We start from the raw sequence: 19,318 nt of genomic DNA, 5'->3' as shown, positions 1-19,318 counted from the left end.
TATCCAAATAAGGAATGAGAAATGCACAAGCATGAATGCCATGCGTTGGAATTATACTTTAATTTATAATGCAATATCGCCCTAAAAGATCAGACCCCGGTTTAAGCGACCCACGTTTCAGTCGCAACAGCATAGCACAAATGAAGTCAAGATCTTGATCAATCGAAGGTTGGGAAACAAAATCAAGGTCGTCATATCCCTCGCCAACAATTGTCTGCCTAAGAAAGAAAGATGGAAATCTGAGAATGTTGTGATTGCCGTGGAACCAAAAGCCTGCGACTGTCAGGAGTTAACATCATTGTGAGGATCCAAGACACACACTTGACAGTTTCCGTGGGAGCCGCTGGCTTTCTGTTTTGGACCAGGGGAAGTTATACCATGAGGGTTATACCATGAGGGTTATACCATCAGGGTTATACCATGAGGGTTATACCATCAGGGTTATGTTATCAAGGTTATACCATGAGGATTATACCATGAGGGTTATACCATCAGGGTTATACCATGAGGGTTATACCATCGGGGTTATGTTATCAGGGTTATACCATGAGGGTTATACCATCAGGGTTATACCATCAGGGTTATGTCATCAGGGTTATACCATGAGGGTTATACCATGAGGGTTACACCATGAGGGTTATACCATCAGGGTTATGTTATCAGGGTTATACCATTAGGGTTATACCATCAGGGTTATGTTATCAGGGTTATACCATGAGGGTTATATCATCAGGGTTTTACCATCAGGGTTATACCATCAGGGTTATGTCATCAGGGTTATACCATGAGGGTTATACCATGAGGGTTATACCATCAGGGTTATACCATGAGGGTTATACCATGAGGGTTATACCATCAGGGTTATACCATCAGGGTTATACCATCAGGGTTATGTCATCAGGGTTATACCATCAGGGTTATACCATGAGGGTTATACCATCAGGGTTATACCATGAGGGTTATACCATGAGGGTTATAGAATAAGGTTATACCATGAGGGTTATACCATGAGGGTTATACCATGAGGGTTATACCATGAGGGTTATACCATGAGGGTTATATCATCAGGGTTTTCCCCGATGAGGAATATCACTGCCTCACAGCCTTCATCACACCATGTGGATGATATTAAAACAAACTCAACAATTATTTTTTATTGTACCAGGTAAGGCCCACTGAACTGCTATGTTGCTCTTTTTCAAAAGAGACCTGGCGAACAAAAACGATAGCCCAACGAAGTGGCTTATCATCACGTGGACATCGAAATCAGCCAAATACTCCTCAAAAACGCACGTTGATTCTAAATGTGGAGGGAAAGAACCGGAGGACCCAGAGAAAAATCAACGCGACCGCGGGGAGAGAGACACCGCAAACTCCAAATATATAGCAGGTGTCGAACCCATGACCTCCGGCATACCAGGTGAGGTAGTTAACATCTCCAAGCCACCGTAGGCACAAGAGCCATTTGCTGAAAAGTGCCAGATAATGTTTTGTTATTTTAAGGCCCACAAGCGTGATTGACTAATATATTGAGTTTGTTTTTGTGCGTCGTAGTTTGACACGTAAACCGTGTAACACGTACACACGCACATCCTGGAGGTTAAACTCTTCTGATGTACTAAATGCAAAGGCCAGGCAGTGACCGAGAACAATGATGCAGCACTGGGCAGATACAACGCAGATCCGTTTTTTTAACAAACGCACCACAGATTGAAACTTTCAAATAAACCAGCGGAGACCATCGCTTAAGAACAGGAATGCACTTTATTGTGTAGTTCTGTACAAAGATTTAGCACCGTTTCAGAATGCAGTTATAGCATGCAAGTGCCAGAGCAACCATCCATTATTAATAACAGCACCATGTAGATAAAGCTTAGCGTTCCCTTCCACTGAGGGAAGACCCCCTCCGTCAGCTGCCCGTGTGTCTTAGTTGGTCTCTTTTGTAACAACACACGCAAGAACAGCAACAAGAACAACAGCCACAATAGTACTGTAATATGCTTTAAGACACGTGTGTGTGTGTGCGTAAACACACAAAAACACAGCTGCAGTCACAGTAACAATATCAGCAGTTCACCAACAACTCCCGAGACTCAAATGGTTTGTATTTCTTCTTCTGGAAACTGCAAGAATAAAAAAAAACCCTGATATTTAAATTAATACAATTTAAAACCCATTTATCCCATTTGTTTTGGTGGTCAAGCGTTTTTATTTTAAAGTAAGGAACACGCATTTGCAGGATCGTGGCTTGCCTGTCTTCTCTCGTGACAATAAATAATGAGGCTTAAAGACCAATGGTGCGAAGCGAGGGAGTGTTTTGCGACAAACGCGTGGCGACCATTCGCAGTCGTCGCCGGAACTGCAGTTGACAGGGCCCAGTCATGCGCGCATCGGTTGCCCAAAGCAACTTGAAGTGAGTGCAGCGCACTCCTCTACTTACGAACGAGTCAAGTTCCAGAGGTCTGTTCGTAAGTCGATTTGTTCGTAAGGCCAACTTTACTCCTGTCAATTCCAAACGCGGGGACTGGCCGCAGGTTCTTCACGAATGCCACCACCGCCGTCGATTGCGCGGCGGTCGAACTTACGACTCTCGGTCCGAACAGGCAACTGGACTGTGCGGACAGGTTTCTTCGCATCTCTGAAAGCTCCTAAGTCGAATGTTCGTAAGTATAGGAGTCCTAGTAACAAAATCCCCCCCCCCCCCCTTTGGTTTGTTGATGCAAATTTGTGAAAGAGCAAAACGATCACGACCGTGTTTGTCTAACGAGTGCCACACCAGCCTCGGGTGGGAATGGCAATCCAATGTGACACTGCGTTAACACAATTTCATCCTTTCTCTCACACCTATTCCCCACCCCCCCCCCCCGAGGGATCGTACCGTAACCGTTATTGCAGTGCCCTGTAACATTATTGCAACCTGAGCAATAACAACCCCCACCCCCCCATGTTCTATCACTGCACGCGACATCATCGTCCTAGCTTAGTGACACGCTCGTCTGCTGGCGGTCCGGCCCAACTCTTTTCAGTTGCTCAATGTTGATTTGAAAACATATATTTGAATAACAAAGCCGTGGCGGGAATAGTAAGAATGCATCTTCGGACAAGAACAGCTGACATTTAGTCAGCAACGTGCCGAGGAACCCAGCCGTCCTGCCCCGACACGGATCCTTCACGAACTGTGAGCCCCGCATTTCACAGAGGCCTTGTGGGTGCTGAGGGGTCCCCTCGCCCACCGTGTTCAGCGCTAGGCACTGAAAGTGATCCTATAGACCTTGATCTCACGCCCATACATTGGTCTCATGCCCATACGTTGTTCTCATGCCCATACATCTTAAAGTACAGTGGTGCGTACAGGATCTACAGACTTGCCAGTATCAAAGTATGAATAAATAAGACTAGGTTTTACCCTTTCTGCTCACCCCGAGCTATAAATGCTCTGAAAGTGCATTGTCTCTTTTCTGTTCGCCTTTTGGCGTTGTTCTCTGGTCTGACACCGGTGAGACTTGGCTCGAAAGAAGGCTGCTGGCTCTAGTGCAGGCCAATCAGTTTCAAAGACAATGCAGATATCATTATCAGAGCATGTTTGCATGTTCACCACAAGTACGTGTGGTTAATGCAGTACACGACCCCTTGCAAAAAGGTTTCTATTCGGTGTTTGAACATCTTAACACAACTCCTGTTTTATTGGCAGAAAGGGGTAAAATCCTATTCTTGTTTTTTCAGACTTGGATCGTCGCGTGATGAAAAGGAGCACCACCTTTTTGACAAAGTCAACGGTGGTTGTCCTACAAACAGACTCCTACCCCGCCATAGGCATGTGGAATGCCCACTACTGACCCAGGGATGTGAACGGGAGAGGAACTCCGCCTCAATTCTCGTTTGAGCCAAACATCTATTCTATGTCATGGGGGGGGGGGGGGGGGATCGATGTTATGAAGAGGCTGGTTGCGATGGATGAAGGCTTCTTAGCGTATCAGAATAATGTCAAATTAAAGGCAAATGTAACAGATTTTATTCCAGTAATCGGATAAGCACTGAATGGTTGAAATGCTCTACAATGCTTTTACCAGCAGTTCTTCTCAACCTTGCTTGGACTACAGATGGCCTCTACATCAACAGCACTGGCCATGAAGACCTCCAGCTCTTAATTATGAACTCACACAGCTCCTATAGAAAAAGCCAGTTCGCAACCCTCTGGTTCAGAGCCCAACCTAAATTCAAACTTCCATTCTTTAACTTTTTAAGACGAGAGTGATAGAGAGGGGAGGTCGCAGACAGGCTGAAAGGGGAGCTGTATACGACCACAGGTGCTACCTGTATTTAAAACCATCGGTTGTTAGCTTACCGTGCGTTGCAATCGCGGTCCTAGTCTGGCGTCATAGCGAAGTACAACTACAAACAATATAGAGAATTTTCGTATCAACGTCATTCCGTAAACATATCTGAAACGTGGGCGTACTGCACGGCGTCCATCGACTGAACCTTTGTCGTCTGAAGGTCTGCAGAGCACAGTTTTGCGCAGATGGACTTGCTCGGACGGACTCGGACGGGACTCGCTCGTATGGACTCGCTCGCGTATGGACTCGAACTCGGACAGACTCGGACTCGCTCGGACGGACTCGCTCGTACGGACTCAGACTCGCTCATACGGACTCGCTCGGACGGACTCGCTCGTACGGACTCAGAATCGCTCATACGGACTCGCTCGGACGGACTCGCTCGTACGGACTCAGACTCGCTCATACGGACTCGCTCAGACGGACTCGCTCGTACGTACTCAGACTCGCTCATACGGACTCGCTCGGACGGACTCGGACGGACTCATTCATTTCCTGGAGCTGCCCAGCTCTAGGGACTCCCTGCCAGTGCTGTCTTTTCTCACGTTCCCATAACCTCGTTCACTTCAACAGACGCCTTCTCGTCTGCTATTAGTGCTCGGGAGTTGCTGGCAGCCTTTTTTATTTAAGGGGGAGCTGAGGGGGATGCTGTGTTCAACGATCACAAAGGAGCACTGTCAACACAGCGCCCATTCACAGATGTACAACCGATAGTCGGGGGCCGAGATTGTGCAGATGTGGACTAATGCAGAGCCCAGGAGGTTAAAGATACACTTACACCAGAATGAGTGGTTACGACGTACAAGAATAGCAACGTGAAATCATTGCAGGAATTCTGACAAAGTCGCGTTATGGACTGTGCGGCGAGATGAATTGTCGCGGCGATTTGCGATGCGCTGCGGATAAGGTGTGATGGGCGGGTGGACTTGGGTCAGAGGAAGCAATGCGTGCCTGCGTGTGTGTCTGCACTGGGCAATGCACCACAACTACTGCCCCCACCAGAGTTCGGTGTTCGGATGGCAGAAAGGATGGCATTTTATTTATTTACGTAGCGTCCAAATGCTAATAAAACATCTCAAGACGCCTCACAGCAAAGACTGAGATTAGCTTGAATGCGGCCGAGTTGTTCTGCCAATGTGTGTTATTACGACGTGGCATCACACTGGCTAAGTGGTCACCACGATCGGTGAACACACAGGGCCAAAGCGTTCGCCTTGTTGTAGGTGGTCCAGTGCGAGGGTTTCGTGAACTTTTCCACAGGCCCAGGCCAGGACAGATGTTCTCAGTCACAGCCTAGGTCTTAACTGTCGGAGTCTCCTGCAATAAACTTCTACACAAAACTGGTGTTAGATCTCAGTAGAAATCAATTCCTGCGCACCCCCTTCCCTTGCCCCCTGAACACAGAATCCAATTCCCGGATTGTCGAGGTCAAGTGCTGGACAGGTGGGCCACCCTAGCCAGAGAACACGTGACCACACGCCGTAGGATGTCCTGGACACAAGGTGGCACGTGTGGCAACGTTGAAAGCCACTGGCGGGGGCCATGTGCTTACACTGGCAGGCCCAGGTTGGCAAGTTGACTTGAATGTAACTGGGCCCCAACCCAAACGAACGCATGGAGCGGTAAAAGTGACACGTGGCACGTTTTGGCAAAAACAAAGAGATTTGAGGCAGCGAGGAACAAAAGCATCGCGAATAATGACAAATACTTATATCTCTTGGATCCTATGATGCTTATCCGGTTTTATATGGCTTTCGGTACTGTGTCCATTTACGCCAAGGCAATGTGTTTCGAGTAAAGATGGTTAAAGGGTGGAAGAGGTTCTGTCAACGTGTATGTATTTTGGTGCTCAAAGTTAAACTCTCCTGTCAAGCGGGTCCGTTAAGCATTCTGAACGTGTGCCGCGTGTCTTTAAAGTACTCGCCTGCGTAGAATCGCCCGCAAGATGCACTCCGGTATTTAATAACGATACTTGCACGGGGGGCTGCGTGGTCCCTCTGTGCATTCATAAGGAAAGGGCCTCGCTAAGGTGAATGTGGGATGCTTAGCGTAATGGCGTGGTCCCTCGAGTTCATTACATTATCCGTGACCGTCATTATCTGTGACCGGGAGCATTTTACACCATCTCCTCCAATCACCAAATTAGCTATTACTGTATTCATAAACCTCTAACTCCAATGATTACATTTTATATATTAAATGACCTTTACATATTAACTATGATATAAAAACATGATTTCGGTTCACAGACAAACATTAAACTACAATTACTTCGGTAATTCTGAAACCACAAGCTCCGCCGATGTAGTTTTGTTCTTCTCTTTAGCTCGGGTTCCAAGTTGTATATTTAATTCCATACGGACATCAACTGCACTATCACAACCTCAAACTCACTCTGTGCACTGTACAGCTGCTTCACAACTGAGAATTACAGAGGAAAAGTGTCTGCTACTGAAGGACACATTTACACCGAGGGTCTACATTTCCCGTTTTTGCGAGATCAAACGAATTGACGGCTACTGCGCCAATCTAAAGCATGAGAAATGCGAGCGTGCTGCAAGTTGATAACAAGAGGACACCAATGGAGGGGACTCGGGCCTGCCAAATAAGGCCTTGGGACAGCTGACAGGCCGAGGAGAGAGGAAAGGCGTTGGCAACACAGGACCCACTCTACACCCTGGGATCAAATGGTGCTCAGGTTTGAGCAATGACTGAACTGTGGAAACATAGATATTGCAATACCAAGCAAGGCAATATGTGGATAATTATCCTGTTGCCTGCTTGTGCCCACTTATCACTTTGTCAGCTGCCTAAAGCTCACCACAGAGTTAGAATCAAATAGTTTTGACCAATAAATGTGGCAGGGAATGCACTGCGACTTGATTCAAATTTAGCAAACATCTCCACTTACTCAATGAACCCATGACCGTCTATCTGTGTGTATTTGTGTAGGCACGTCTTTGTATATGTGAACGAGTGTGCACGTGCGCCATATAATATTTGATCATACGTTATGGTAATACTGCATTTTAGCGTCTACGATGTGCCCGTGTAAGGAAGATATAGAGGCACAAAGGAATAAACGTTTGTGCTTTCCAAACACTGGTGGAGGGGGTGGGGTGGGAGGATTGCCGATCAGTAAAGTTAGTCTGCTACAACTCTGAAGTAAACTAGGCCAATGCAGTGGTTACTGATGGTATGCATGTGATGATAATAATGATGACTGTATGGCTAACGCAGATGGCCCAATGGAATAACGACGTGCCACGAGGCGTGAAAAGATATCGTCTGGGCAGGAGAGGGGTTTACGCGTCGGAGGCGGGGGGGGGGGGCGGTTGGAGCGAGTGCTGCGGAGGCCTCAGACCGCGAAGAGGAGGAAGCCGGAGAAGGAGGAGTGAATGTGATCGGTGGAGTAGAGGCCATCGGCCTGATCAGAGGGGATCTGGATGAAGACCTGGTCCCCGGGTCGCAGCTCCACCACCGAGCTGCCCGACGCCTGGTCCAGCGTGCCCTTCTTGTACTCATCGAACGTGAACATGACGGGCACGCCGTTCTTGAAGAGCGCCACCCACACGTTGGCGCCCTTGACGTGCACGTGGTAGGCGAAGTAGTAGACGCCCGCCACCTCGCACGTGAACACGCCCGTCAACGGGTTGTAGTGGCCCTGCCCGTTGTAGATGACCTTGTCGAACTTGATGGGCTGCCCGGCCGGAGGGAATGGAGCCGAGAGGCGGGCCGTGAAGGCCGACGCGGAACTCGCCGTCAAGGGAAGCACATTGACCTGCCCGTTCCCGCCCTGGCCCTTGTCGTACTTGCCCTTTTGGCCCCTGTATTTTTGCGAGCCTGCCTTCTGGCCGTCTGAGGCGCCCGCCGCAGCCGCCCTGTCGGGGAAGTCTCCGAAGCCGGCTTGCTGCCCCACGCCAGGAAGGCCGGGCGGGCCTGGTGGGCCAGGAAGACCGGGCGGACCCTGAGGGCCCTGAAGACCTGGATTTCCCGCGGGCCCCGATGGGCCTTGTAGGCCTTGCTTGCCTTCTCCTTGCGGCCCTGGCAATCCTGGCACCCCTGGCTCTCCTTTTGGCCCATGGATTCCCTGTATGCCGATAGGGCCCACAGGCCCTGGCATGCCTGGAATTCCAGCCAGGCCTCTGGGTCCTGGCTGCCCAGCCAGGCCAAGTTCTCCTTTACCCCCAGGTGCGCCGGTTATACCTGTACGCAAGGAAGAGAAAATGTACACATATGGCAAAAAAGTACATTAATTGTTTCACTAAAACAATGTTCATATAAATCTATACAAATGTTTTTTCTTACAAATTCTAGGTCCAAAGTCCAATTTTTTAAATTATAATCATCAGGGCATTATGTCATGGTTCATGTGCAAGCAGTCTCAGATAGGTTTGTTCTTCCTGTGGTGATTTTTACACAGCGGCTTAGAGATATGTGTCCCAAGCGTTGCTCATTCAAACCAGCAATTTGCTCAAATTGCCACCTGACACTGCCTGGCAGAATTGTCAGAACAGCATCGTACCACTTCCTGTGACATGTTTTCCTGATGTATGTCATCAAATTACCAGGATGGAACGTTGATCAAAATACGACTTTACAACCATCCTTGATTCTGCCCCTGACTAGGCCACACCTGTGTCGTGTCGTTGTGGGCCAAAATAATACAGCATGATGCCACATGGACTGACAGAAGGATATCAGTCCTGGCGATGGTCACTCGATCGTCACTCCGTAATTGTCACAACTTGTGGTAGAGGATTTAAGTTTCCCCACTCCTTTCTCACCTGGAAGTCCCTGGTGTCCTTTGTGGCCTGGTTCACCCTTGAGTCCAGGGGCCCCGGGCAGTCCTTTGGGTCCTGGCTCTCCAACATCTCCCGGCAGGCCTCCCTTCCCAGGCAGGCCATCGAGTCCTGGTTCGCCTCTCGGCCCTTGCAGGCCAGGTGAACCCATGTGCCCTGGTTCGCCTTTAAATCCCGGCAGACCGCCTCCGCCTGGTGGACCCTGAGGGCCTGGCAGTCCTGGAAGGCCCTTGTCACCCTTAGGCCCTAAGGGGCCTGGCAGCCCAACGTGACCGGGTGCGCCCTTGATGCCAGGTTGGCCAAGCTGTCCGCCCAGCCCACGATCCCCTTTGGGGCCCGGCAGGCCCTGCTTGCCAATGCCTGGGAAGCCCGGTGGCCCAGGCATCCCGGGTAGGCCTTGATGGCCCTTATCCCCTGGAGGTCCCTTTAAGCCAGGAAGACCATCCAAGCCAGGCTTGCCTTCACCTGGCATTCCCATAGGACCAGGAAGTCCAATTGGCCCTGAGGGACCCATAGGCCCGAGCTCCCCATGTGGCCCAACAGGTCCAATTGGGCCTGGCTTACCCGGCATGCCGTCATAGCCTGGTTTTCCTTCGCCTGGCAAGCCTGGTTGACCGGGTGGTCCAATGGGGCCTGGTAGGCCTCTCGGGCCCGGGATGCCCTGAATCCCATGACCATTCTCGCCCTTGAGACCTGACACGCCTGGCGCTCCTTGGTCACCTTTTGGTCCTGGCTGTCCCGAGGGCCCTGGGAGGCCCTGTGGCCCCAGAAGGCCTGGCTTTCCAGTAATAGACTGGCCTGGTGGCCCGGGAAGGCCTGGAAGCCCAGGCAGGCCTTTGTGGCCTGGCTGACCTTGTGGGCCCAAGTCACCTTTGGGGCCTTGCTGGCCTCCAAGCCCTGGTTTTCCTGGCATCCCTGGCATTCCTGGTTTTCCAATGCTGGAGAATCCAGGAGGCCCTGGTGGGCCCTGTAGGCCACGGGGACCTGGCAGTCCGTTTCCTTGGGGCCCAGGGGGGCCCTGTGCCCCTGGGGGTCCCCTTGCTCCCTGATCGCCTTGGTATCCCTTTTCACCTTTAATGCCGGCCGGCATCACTGGGGCGACACCTGTTACACAAGCACACACACATAGCCACTCGAGTTAATGCTCACAATCCTACCTTAATATTAATAAAAATCGCTTTTGTTTTATTTGTCCAAAATAATATTTCAACTGCTATTGGTGAGAGGAAATAAAAATGTTTTGGAACACTGCAGCCAGCAATGCATCACGTTGTGTGGGAGAATGGCCTCGAAAGATAACATCCATAACTACTTCTGGTCAATTCAATAGACCTCTTTATTCACAATAGGGACATGACAGCTTTCAATGTCATGAAAAAGCTGGCTCGTTGCACGGCAATGAAACTAAAAACGTGCACATCTCAGAACTGGAATAAGCTAAATAAAAACTAAAATACGTTTTTGGTGTCAGGCTGAGGCCATAAGTTCACTCTACTTGAGAATGCAGTTTTATTGCGGACGGTTGAAACCTGGAACGGAAACCAGGATATTCGCAGTGCCGGCTTTGCCTCTCGCACCCCAGAGCCACTCTACTATTGGACTATATTTTATTTTACCAGGTAAGGCTCACTGAGCTATATAGCTCTTTTCCAGACGCGAAATAATTGCCGAATGAATCGGTTAATCACGTGGAAATGAAATAGCAGTCAAATTCTCGAATGCATGTTTTTAAATGTGGAGGGAAAAAAATACGGGGAAATCACGCAAACTCCAAATATACAACAGGTGTCAGAGTCGGGATTGAACCCACGAACTCCTGCATACCAGGCGGGTAGTTAACATCTCACAACCCCGCCACCCAGTGACCTCCAGGCCGGAGCGTCTCACGTGTGCGCACAGGTCACCCCCACTCACCCTTGTACTTGTCCTTGCCGGCCTGGGGCAGTTGACCCGCCATCGGCCCTGCCTTGTAACCACCCTGAGGCTGCGGTTCCCACGCTCCGCCCGCTTTCAAACCCTGGCCCGGCCCCTGGTCCCATTGTCCAGCCGCCTGCGTCGCACAAGCACCCACCATCATCATAATCATCAGCATGTCTTAATTGTACAGTGCCTCACACCTGCGTCGGACAAACCCACACCATCATCATTATAATCATCCTCAACATGACCATCACTGTCAATATGTATTATTTATTAGGCGGTGAACACGGCTATGCAGTAGCGTGTTCGCATATAGTCACAGAGATTCATGGTTCGAATCTAGCGGTCGTCCCCAATTAATCCTGCAGGTGTAGGAACCTTTGAAATTCTTCACGCTATCTGCTTCAGAGTGGATTTCAAAGATCCCGTGATGTAATTTGCAAGAGTAGGCCATCGTGTCCCCGCGTCACGGTCATAAATTTGCCATCTTGTAAGAAATATATACCCGCAACAATAATCACCCCCTACTAGAAGAAAAAAAAACTTACATTTAAAATTGTTTTTATTTCATTTTATCATTTTGGGCATTGCCCAACGTGACCTGGTGCGCCCTTGATGCAAGGTTGGCCTAGCTGTCCGACCAGCCCACGGTCCCCCTTGGGGCTCGGCAGGCCCTGCTCACCATTGCCTTGGCGGCCTCTATCCTTGCCGTCAGATTACGTGACGATGAGGCCCAATGATTCACACGAAGCCCTCTCGCGCTGCTCACGTCCACGCCTTCTATATTTTATTTTATTTACCAGGTAAGGCACACTGAGTCATATAGCTCTTTTTCATAAGCGACCTGACCACAAATAATAGCTCAGAGAAGTGGCTTATTACGTGGACATTTATAGTAGCCAAACACATCAAACGTATAATGTTGATTCTAAATGTGGAGGGAAAAAACGGAGGACCCGGTGAAAAATCCACGCGACCACGGGGAGAGAGACAGGAAAACTCCAAACATGAAGCAGGCATCAGGGTCGGGATCAAACCCAGGCCCTCCTGCTCCACAGTGCCCTTCCGTGCGTCCACCCAGCGCAGCCACGCGCAAGCAACGCGGCGCGTCTCGCGTGCGCTTGCACGCACCCCTGCTCCAGCTTCCCTCCTCATGCACGACACCGTGCACGCCACGGAGGTTTGATAACGCACGTGGGTGCCCCCCTGTTCACAGAGACACGGCTCCCATCATCATAAAACTGCGCCGCCGAACAATGTTTGCTTGCTCTCGCGCAGAGATAGAGGGAGAACAACTCTGATGGCACCAGGAACCGCAGACAAGTGGGAGAGCAGCCACTCGATGATGAGCCAGTGAGCCGGTGCCAACAATTGATTAGGCCCTGTGGCCCTCTCTGTATTAAAGTGCTATCAGCCAATCAACGTGTGTTTATACACGTGGGAGAAAACCGAAGCCCCCTGATAGAACCCACGCGTGCGAGGGTTGAACACTATCCCATGCAGATGGAACAGGCGGAGTCCACATTTTTGCTGTGCCGCCTTCTCATTGAAAGCCAGGGAATGGCTCCACCTCGATGCCCACGGTAAGGGAATTTCGCATCATTTGCGCTGGGAGCCACCAACCCCTCGCTGCCTCCACACCCCTGGTTTACGGGCATGCGCCTGCCTCGCGTGCGTGTCATGGTGCCGAGGGCATCGCATGTACGATGCCCTCAGCCTTGTCGAGACCACCGGCTCAACGGAGCTGAGCGTGCAGCCGTGTTGTTGTTTAGGCCACCAACTGAAAAGACGTTGGACAAAACAACAACAAAAATGTGGCCTGAACGCATTTTCCACTTGTGGTGGGTTTCCTCATCATTCACAGAAAAGCGTTGGACTTGAATTTCTCACGACGACATCGGCCAAATATTCTCACGCGGGAGCCCGGCTGCCATAGAGTGAGGCTGTGCTGGCTCTTACTGCGACGGGAAGACTTTCCCATCAGCATGATACACTTTGATGACATTCAAGGAGCGCTTTCGTGCATGCTAAATGTGAATGCGCATTTATAGAGTGGAACAGATTTATGCAAGGAAGAGATCCAAGTTGTGGCAGCTTGAGTGATGGAATGCATCGTAATGATGGGAATGCGGCAACTCGGCCGCATCGGATGGGCTGACTCGGGGGGGGAGGGGGGATTCAGGAACGAGCATCCTTTTTCCTCAGCCATCCCCAGCCACGATTAGAACAATTAATAATTATTAATAACTATTAATTAATTTACACTTATTATAATAATGCCGATTGTGCAGCCAGAAAAGCCTCGCTGGGTCTCGTTCACGCCGCTTCAAGAGGAGTGCCGCCACCGCATTGGGATGTTCGTCGATTTAATTTCCACTCGCAGCGAGGGAGGCAACCGCAGACCTTGCGCTGAGCACAAGGAGAGCAACACTCAGCCCCGCGCCTCTCAACACCTGGCAGGCCTCTTGCGGCCACCGTCCGAAGACGTAACCGACGTTCGACCCCTGCTTCTTTTCCACGATCTCGCAAAGATCGGGGGATGCATTCAAGGCGAGTGATGATTTTGTTTAACACCGGTGGCCTCTATTGCTGCAGGAATCCTGCATCTCCGTGTTGGCACGTTGATGGAGAGAGCCATGCACGCCGGGGATGTTGGACCAGGTCCCTACTGGTGGGGAAGAGAGCGCTTTGATGTGGCGAACCCACGCCCGTTGTGATGAATCATCGTCATTGTCGACTCGTGACAGGAGACTGGCAGCGCAATCGGCATACAGATGGGAGTGCTTGAGAGCACGCCAAATGTCTTGCTTTACCGAGCGCTTTACTGAGCCGAGGTCATCTGGGGATGATGAGTTCCCGCATGTGAGCGCGATGTACGGATACACAACGGGGATCTTTGCTCGGTGAGCGACTCGGGTTCTCGTTAAAGCGTGCAACAAAAGTCACCACTTTCAGGGATTACGCACGTTAAGTGGGGCTGCTTAGACATCGCAGGATCGTCGCAAGGATGACGGCGGCGGTGGCTTGGAGAGGTCCTCATCCAGCAGTGGATAGATATATCGTGGCCGGTGATGAAGACGATTGTATAGACACGAGTTTGACGTACAGAGTGCTTGAATGCCAATGCATCTCTAGACAGTTAAACATGTAGACTTTCGCGACCAGTATTATTCATAATACATGTTTTTGGGTTAGATCGCGTTATTATAAATTCTAAATGTTGTGGATTCACTATTCAATCACACCAGTCGGCTGAAGAAGTAACTAATTGGCGTTTTGTTAACGTGACACATTTTTTACTGATTGGCCGTGTCGGGTGGTGGAGGGTTGCGACACATTTATAAATAACGCGATCTAACCCAAAAACCTTTTTTTGAACATTACTAGACAATTGACGGCTGCGTGATACATCACTGGCAAGGGACGTGACGTGATGCCACGGACCGGGCCAAGGACATGGGAGTGACAGGAATGGTGATCCATAATAAAGGGTTTTTTTGGGTTTGATCCCATAAATATAAATGTGTCGTTAAACTCGCCACCACTCGACCGCCAATCAGTAAGGTTTGTCACGTAAACAAAACGTGCCAATTCGTTACTAGTTCAGCACCACCGGTGTGTTGGAGAGTAAACCCACTACAAAATTGACCAGTAATTAAAACCAGCATCATCAGGCGACAGCCAGAGTTGTGGAGAAATCATCCTCCTGTTTCGGTTCTAAATAGAGGGGGTAAATGTGATGTCGTCAGTGTGAGCCAATCAGGGTATTAATGTAAATTATAATGGTTATATATTATTGGTTGGGTTAATCGTGCTTGACTCATCACGTGGGCAATGGGCGGGGCTACCCGAGTTGGTGGGTGGGGTCAACGTCAAAAGGAGCCAATCCATTGATTGTGTGAGTGGTGCTAGCGCTTGAGTGGGCGCGGCTATGTAAAAATGGGTGGGGCTGACGGACAGAGGGAGGGGCTTCCAGCTCCCGACATGTGCGTGTCGAGCCTACCAGAAATGTGTTATCTTTAAAAACGAAACCATTATTATTTTACCAGGTATAAAGCTATACAGCTTTTTTTTAGAAGCGACCTGGCTAGCACAAATTATAGCCCAACGCAGTGGTTTATTGTGTGGACATTTATAGCAGCCTAATACTCTAAACGTATGACGTTGATTCCATATGTGGAGGGGAAAAAAACAGAGGACCCGGAGAAAAATCCACGTGACCATGGGGTGAAAGACACCGCAAACTCCAAATAAAAACAGGCGTCAGGGTCGAGATCGAACCCACGACCCCCTGAATACCAAGCGATGCAGTTAACATCTCCTCGTCACCGCAGCGCCCCCCCATCAATCATTATCCGTGTGACCCCCTAGCGGGCGCGACGCCGGCTCACCTTCATCCCGGCGGCGGGCTGCTCCCACTGGTGCTGCGGCTGCTGATCCCAATGCGCCGGGAGGCCCAGGCCCAGGCCGCCCGCCTGGTGGTCCCAGGACACGGCCTTCAGGCCGGCCCCAGCCCCCAGCGGGGCCGCTTGGGCCTGCGGCTTGTACTTGTCACGGTAGTAAGCGCCGGCTCGACACGTGGGCAAGAGCACGGCGGCCAGCGCTAACGCCGAGATGAGCGCGGCGCGTGGCCCGGTAGTCATGGTCGCAACCTGCAGCCACCGAGCGACGGGGGCAGAGAGAGACAGAGAGACATTGAGAGAAGTGCTCACGGTTGCAAGCCGTGTGCTCAGACGCGTGGTGGTGGGTTTCTCGATTATCCGTGGGCGGACCGTCCCCCGGGTTGCACATCACCTGCGCTTCTGCGCGCACGCTTTAAGGCGCGCGCCCTTAATCTATTGTCTGCTCCTTGCACGTCGAGGGTCAGCGAATCGGTGCCCACGGTGACCGCAGACACGTCAACAAGTAGGGCGAGCGCGCACCTTGAAGAAGCAATTAACGACAGAGGGCGCATGCTGCTTGTTCCATTTCAGCACGATGTTGGTTCAACACAAGCAAACTCTGGACCACTTTCGACATTCAGTGTCTCTTGAGCAATTGAGGGGCCAGGCCTTCATGGGCAAGGACCCTCATCGTCAGATTGTGGGTTCTAGGTCGAGATAGATTTTGTGGAGATCGCACATTGAGGCGTGGGTTGTGATACCGATTATGCTGCTGCTGATGACGATGATGTTGATGCTGCTGATTATACTGCTGATGATGCTGCTGGATGTTGATGATACTGCTGGATGCTGATGATGCTATGCAATGGCGCACCCAGCTACACGTTATTAGGAGGTACAGTTTTCGCTCTTTAACACAACGTCTCTCATTTTAGAAAACAAAATAGATTTGCATGTAACTTACGTTATCAGTTGAATCACAGTAAATGTCTCTACTTATAACAAATCATGATTTTTAAAAATAAAATATATTTACAATAAAAAAAATCACTCACATCTCAATAATGATCTATGACATGGGATGGCCACATAATCCCACGAGTGCAGCTCTGATGATAATGATGACGGTGGTGATGGTGGTGGTGGTGATGGTGATTGAACATTATTATGATAATGATGGTGATGATAATGATGATTGAAAATGATAATGATGGTGGTGATGATGGTGATGATGATTGAACATTATGATGGTGATAATTGAAAATGATAATGATGGTGGTGATGATGGTGATGGTGATGTACATTATTATGGTGATGATCATGATGGTTATAATGGTGGTGATGATTGTGATGATGAATGATAATGATGACGGTGGTGATGGTGGTGGTGGTGATGGTGATTGAACATTATTATGATAATGATGGTGATGATAATGATGATTGAAAATTATGATAATGATGGTGGTGATGATGGTGATGATGATTGAACATTATGATGGTGATAATTGAAAATGATAATGATGGTGGTGATGATGGTGATGGTGATGTACATTATTATGGTGATGATCATGATGGTTATAATGGTGGTGATGATTGTGATGATGAATGAACATTATTATGATGATTGAAAATGATGATGATAACGAAAAGTGCACACAGAAGCGTGGCGAGGCTTGGAATGACAGCGCGAGGCAACGAGAGGAGCACTCGGACGAGAGAAGGCGCACGAGCTCGAGACATCGAATCGCCTCTTGATGACATTGATTGGTCAATGATGATGATGATGACGACCATGCTTTTGATGCTGATAATGATAATGTTTGGTGGTGGTGGTAGTGATGATGGTGGTGGTAATCTTGACGATGGTGATGATGATGACGACCATGCTTTTGATGCTGATAATGATAGTGTTTTGTGGTGGTGATGATGGTGGTGGTAATTTTGACGATGGTGATGATTGTAATGATGCTAGTGATGATTGTGGCGGTGATGATGATCATGGCGGTAATGGTGATCATGAAGATAGCGATGATGACGGTGGTGGTGATGGTGATGATGATTAATGGGATTAAGAGCTAGTCCGCTGCGTGGCATACGTCACGCACGTGGCCTTGCTCCAGAAGCTATTGCGCACGCTCGTGAAACTCTTCATCATCATCAGCAGCAGCAGCAGCATCATCATCATCATCAGCAGCAGCAGCAGCATCATCATCATCAGCAGCAGCAGCAGCATCATCAGCAGCAACATCACCGCTGCTCCATCTCAACTCGGGCATCCAGGAGGAGCAGGGAGGCGTGCAGGGAGGGGTGGGCGAGTCCACCAACGTTTGACTCGTTAAAGGTTGACTCGTTAAAGGTTGACTCGTTAAAGATTGACTCGTTAAAGGTTGACTCGTTAAAGATTGACTCGTTAAAGGTTGACTCGTTAAAGATTGACTCGTTAAAGGTTGACTCGTTAAAGGTTGACTCGTTAAAGGTGTCGCGCGAGCTGCTAACATACGCCTCTGTTCGGAACAGAGAGTCGCTCAGACGAGGGGGGGGGCGGGGGGGTTAATTGGTCTCCGAATTAATTGGTGGCTGGAGATGAAGGCGGCTCTGTGTGTGGGGGGGGGGGTAGGGGGGGGGGCAAGGACGTGGAGCGCCTTTCACGGTGAACATTTGTCTATTGCGCAAAAGCGCGGCCGCCGTTTCTCAACATTGCTGGGGACACCGCGGGGCGAGAGGCGCCTCACGCGATGCTGCTGGGCTGGGGACCCCCCCCCCTCCCCCAACAGACTGTAGTGGGCAAGTGCTGTTAGTGAGTAGCACACACACACACACACCACACATCAAATACACACACACGCACGACATCACACACACACACCACACATCAAATACACACACACACACACGACATCAAATACACACACACACACCCGACATCAAATACACACACACGCACCACATCACACACACACCCCGCATAAAATACACACACACACCCCACATCACACACCGACAAAGATCCGGCACGGCACACGAAGGGGTGGGTGGCCAACACCACGTCCGGCCGCCTTTGTTTCCCTAGTGGCGATGTTTACACACGCAGACCCGACACATCACAAAGATCCCCTGTGTAGCGCAGCGTAGCGCTAACCGCCACACTTACCGCTCCCCACATCACACACACACACAGGCACACACACACATCACACACACACACAGACACACACAGGCACACACACACACAGGCACACACAGGCACACACAGACACACGTCTACTTTGTGCCGCCGCGTTATTCCCCGCCCTCTCGCCTTTGCCAAAGCGTTGCTTGTGAAATTCTCAGCTACATAAATCGCAGGCGCGCCGTGTACCGCGTGCAACCTGACACACAGGGGGCATCTGTGTGTGGATACGTTTAATTGCCAATTTCTTCTTCTTCTTTTTAAAAATTTCTACATTCTCTCACAAAGAGCGCGTTTCAGCCGCGAGGCAATCATCATCGAGTCCAGGGGGCTAAGACGTGGCCCTGGAGGTTTTTTTTTTTTAATTTATTTCAATATTGGATTTGGCCGGACCCACTCCTCCGGTGCGGCGTGCCAACTCCACGTTCGCTCGCCGAGTCCTCCTCCTCGTCGTACGGCAACAAATCTCGGCGCTAGCTGCTTCAATAAATAACCCCCCTCCTCCCCTCGTAGCCATAAAACCAAAATGAGAGTATGCATTTATAACACGGAGTCCGATGAGCTATAAAGCGATGTTTTTCACAGATGTCCAATACCAACACAACCGCCATTCGCCACGAAGTGACGGTGATGTCACCACGCCGCCTGTGCCAGACTAGGTGCACTTTGAGGGCTCGCTGCTGACAGGAGGTGTCGGGACAGACCGAG

General features: G+C 50.1%; 2 protein-coding genes across 2 annotated transcripts in view; both read right to left on the bottom strand.

Moving 5' to 3' along the window:
• Window positions 1-19,318, bottom strand: part of LOC144948697 (transmembrane gamma-carboxyglutamic acid protein 3-like) — a 311,492-nt gene that overhangs the window by 33,100 nt on the left and 259,074 nt on the right. The window lies entirely within an intron of this gene.
• Window positions 7,314-19,318, bottom strand: part of LOC144948579 (uncharacterized) — a 35,975-nt gene continuing 23,970 nt past the window's right edge. Inside the window, exons 2-5 of the mRNA XM_078878148.1 lie at window positions 15,451-15,711; window positions 11,054-11,189; window positions 9,125-10,243; window positions 7,314-8,543 (exon numbers count right to left, since the gene is read on the bottom strand). Of these exons, the coding sequence (XP_078734274.1) occupies window positions 7,696-8,543; window positions 9,125-10,243; window positions 11,054-11,189; window positions 15,451-15,702 (2,355 nt within the window). The 5' untranslated portion in view covers window positions 15,703-15,711 and the 3' untranslated portion in view covers window positions 7,314-7,695. The remainder of the gene's footprint in view (window positions 8,544-9,124; window positions 10,244-11,053; window positions 11,190-15,450; window positions 15,712-19,318) is intronic.

The sequence above is a fragment of the Lampetra fluviatilis genome, chromosome 50 (genome assembly GCF_964198595.1).
Source record: "Lampetra fluviatilis chromosome 50, kcLamFluv1.1, whole genome shotgun sequence".
Lineage (NCBI taxonomy): Eukaryota > Metazoa > Chordata > Hyperoartia > Petromyzontiformes > Petromyzontidae > Lampetra > Lampetra fluviatilis.
Note: the sequence above shows the minus strand (reverse complement) of the source record. Positions and strands in the feature narration are given on the sequence as shown.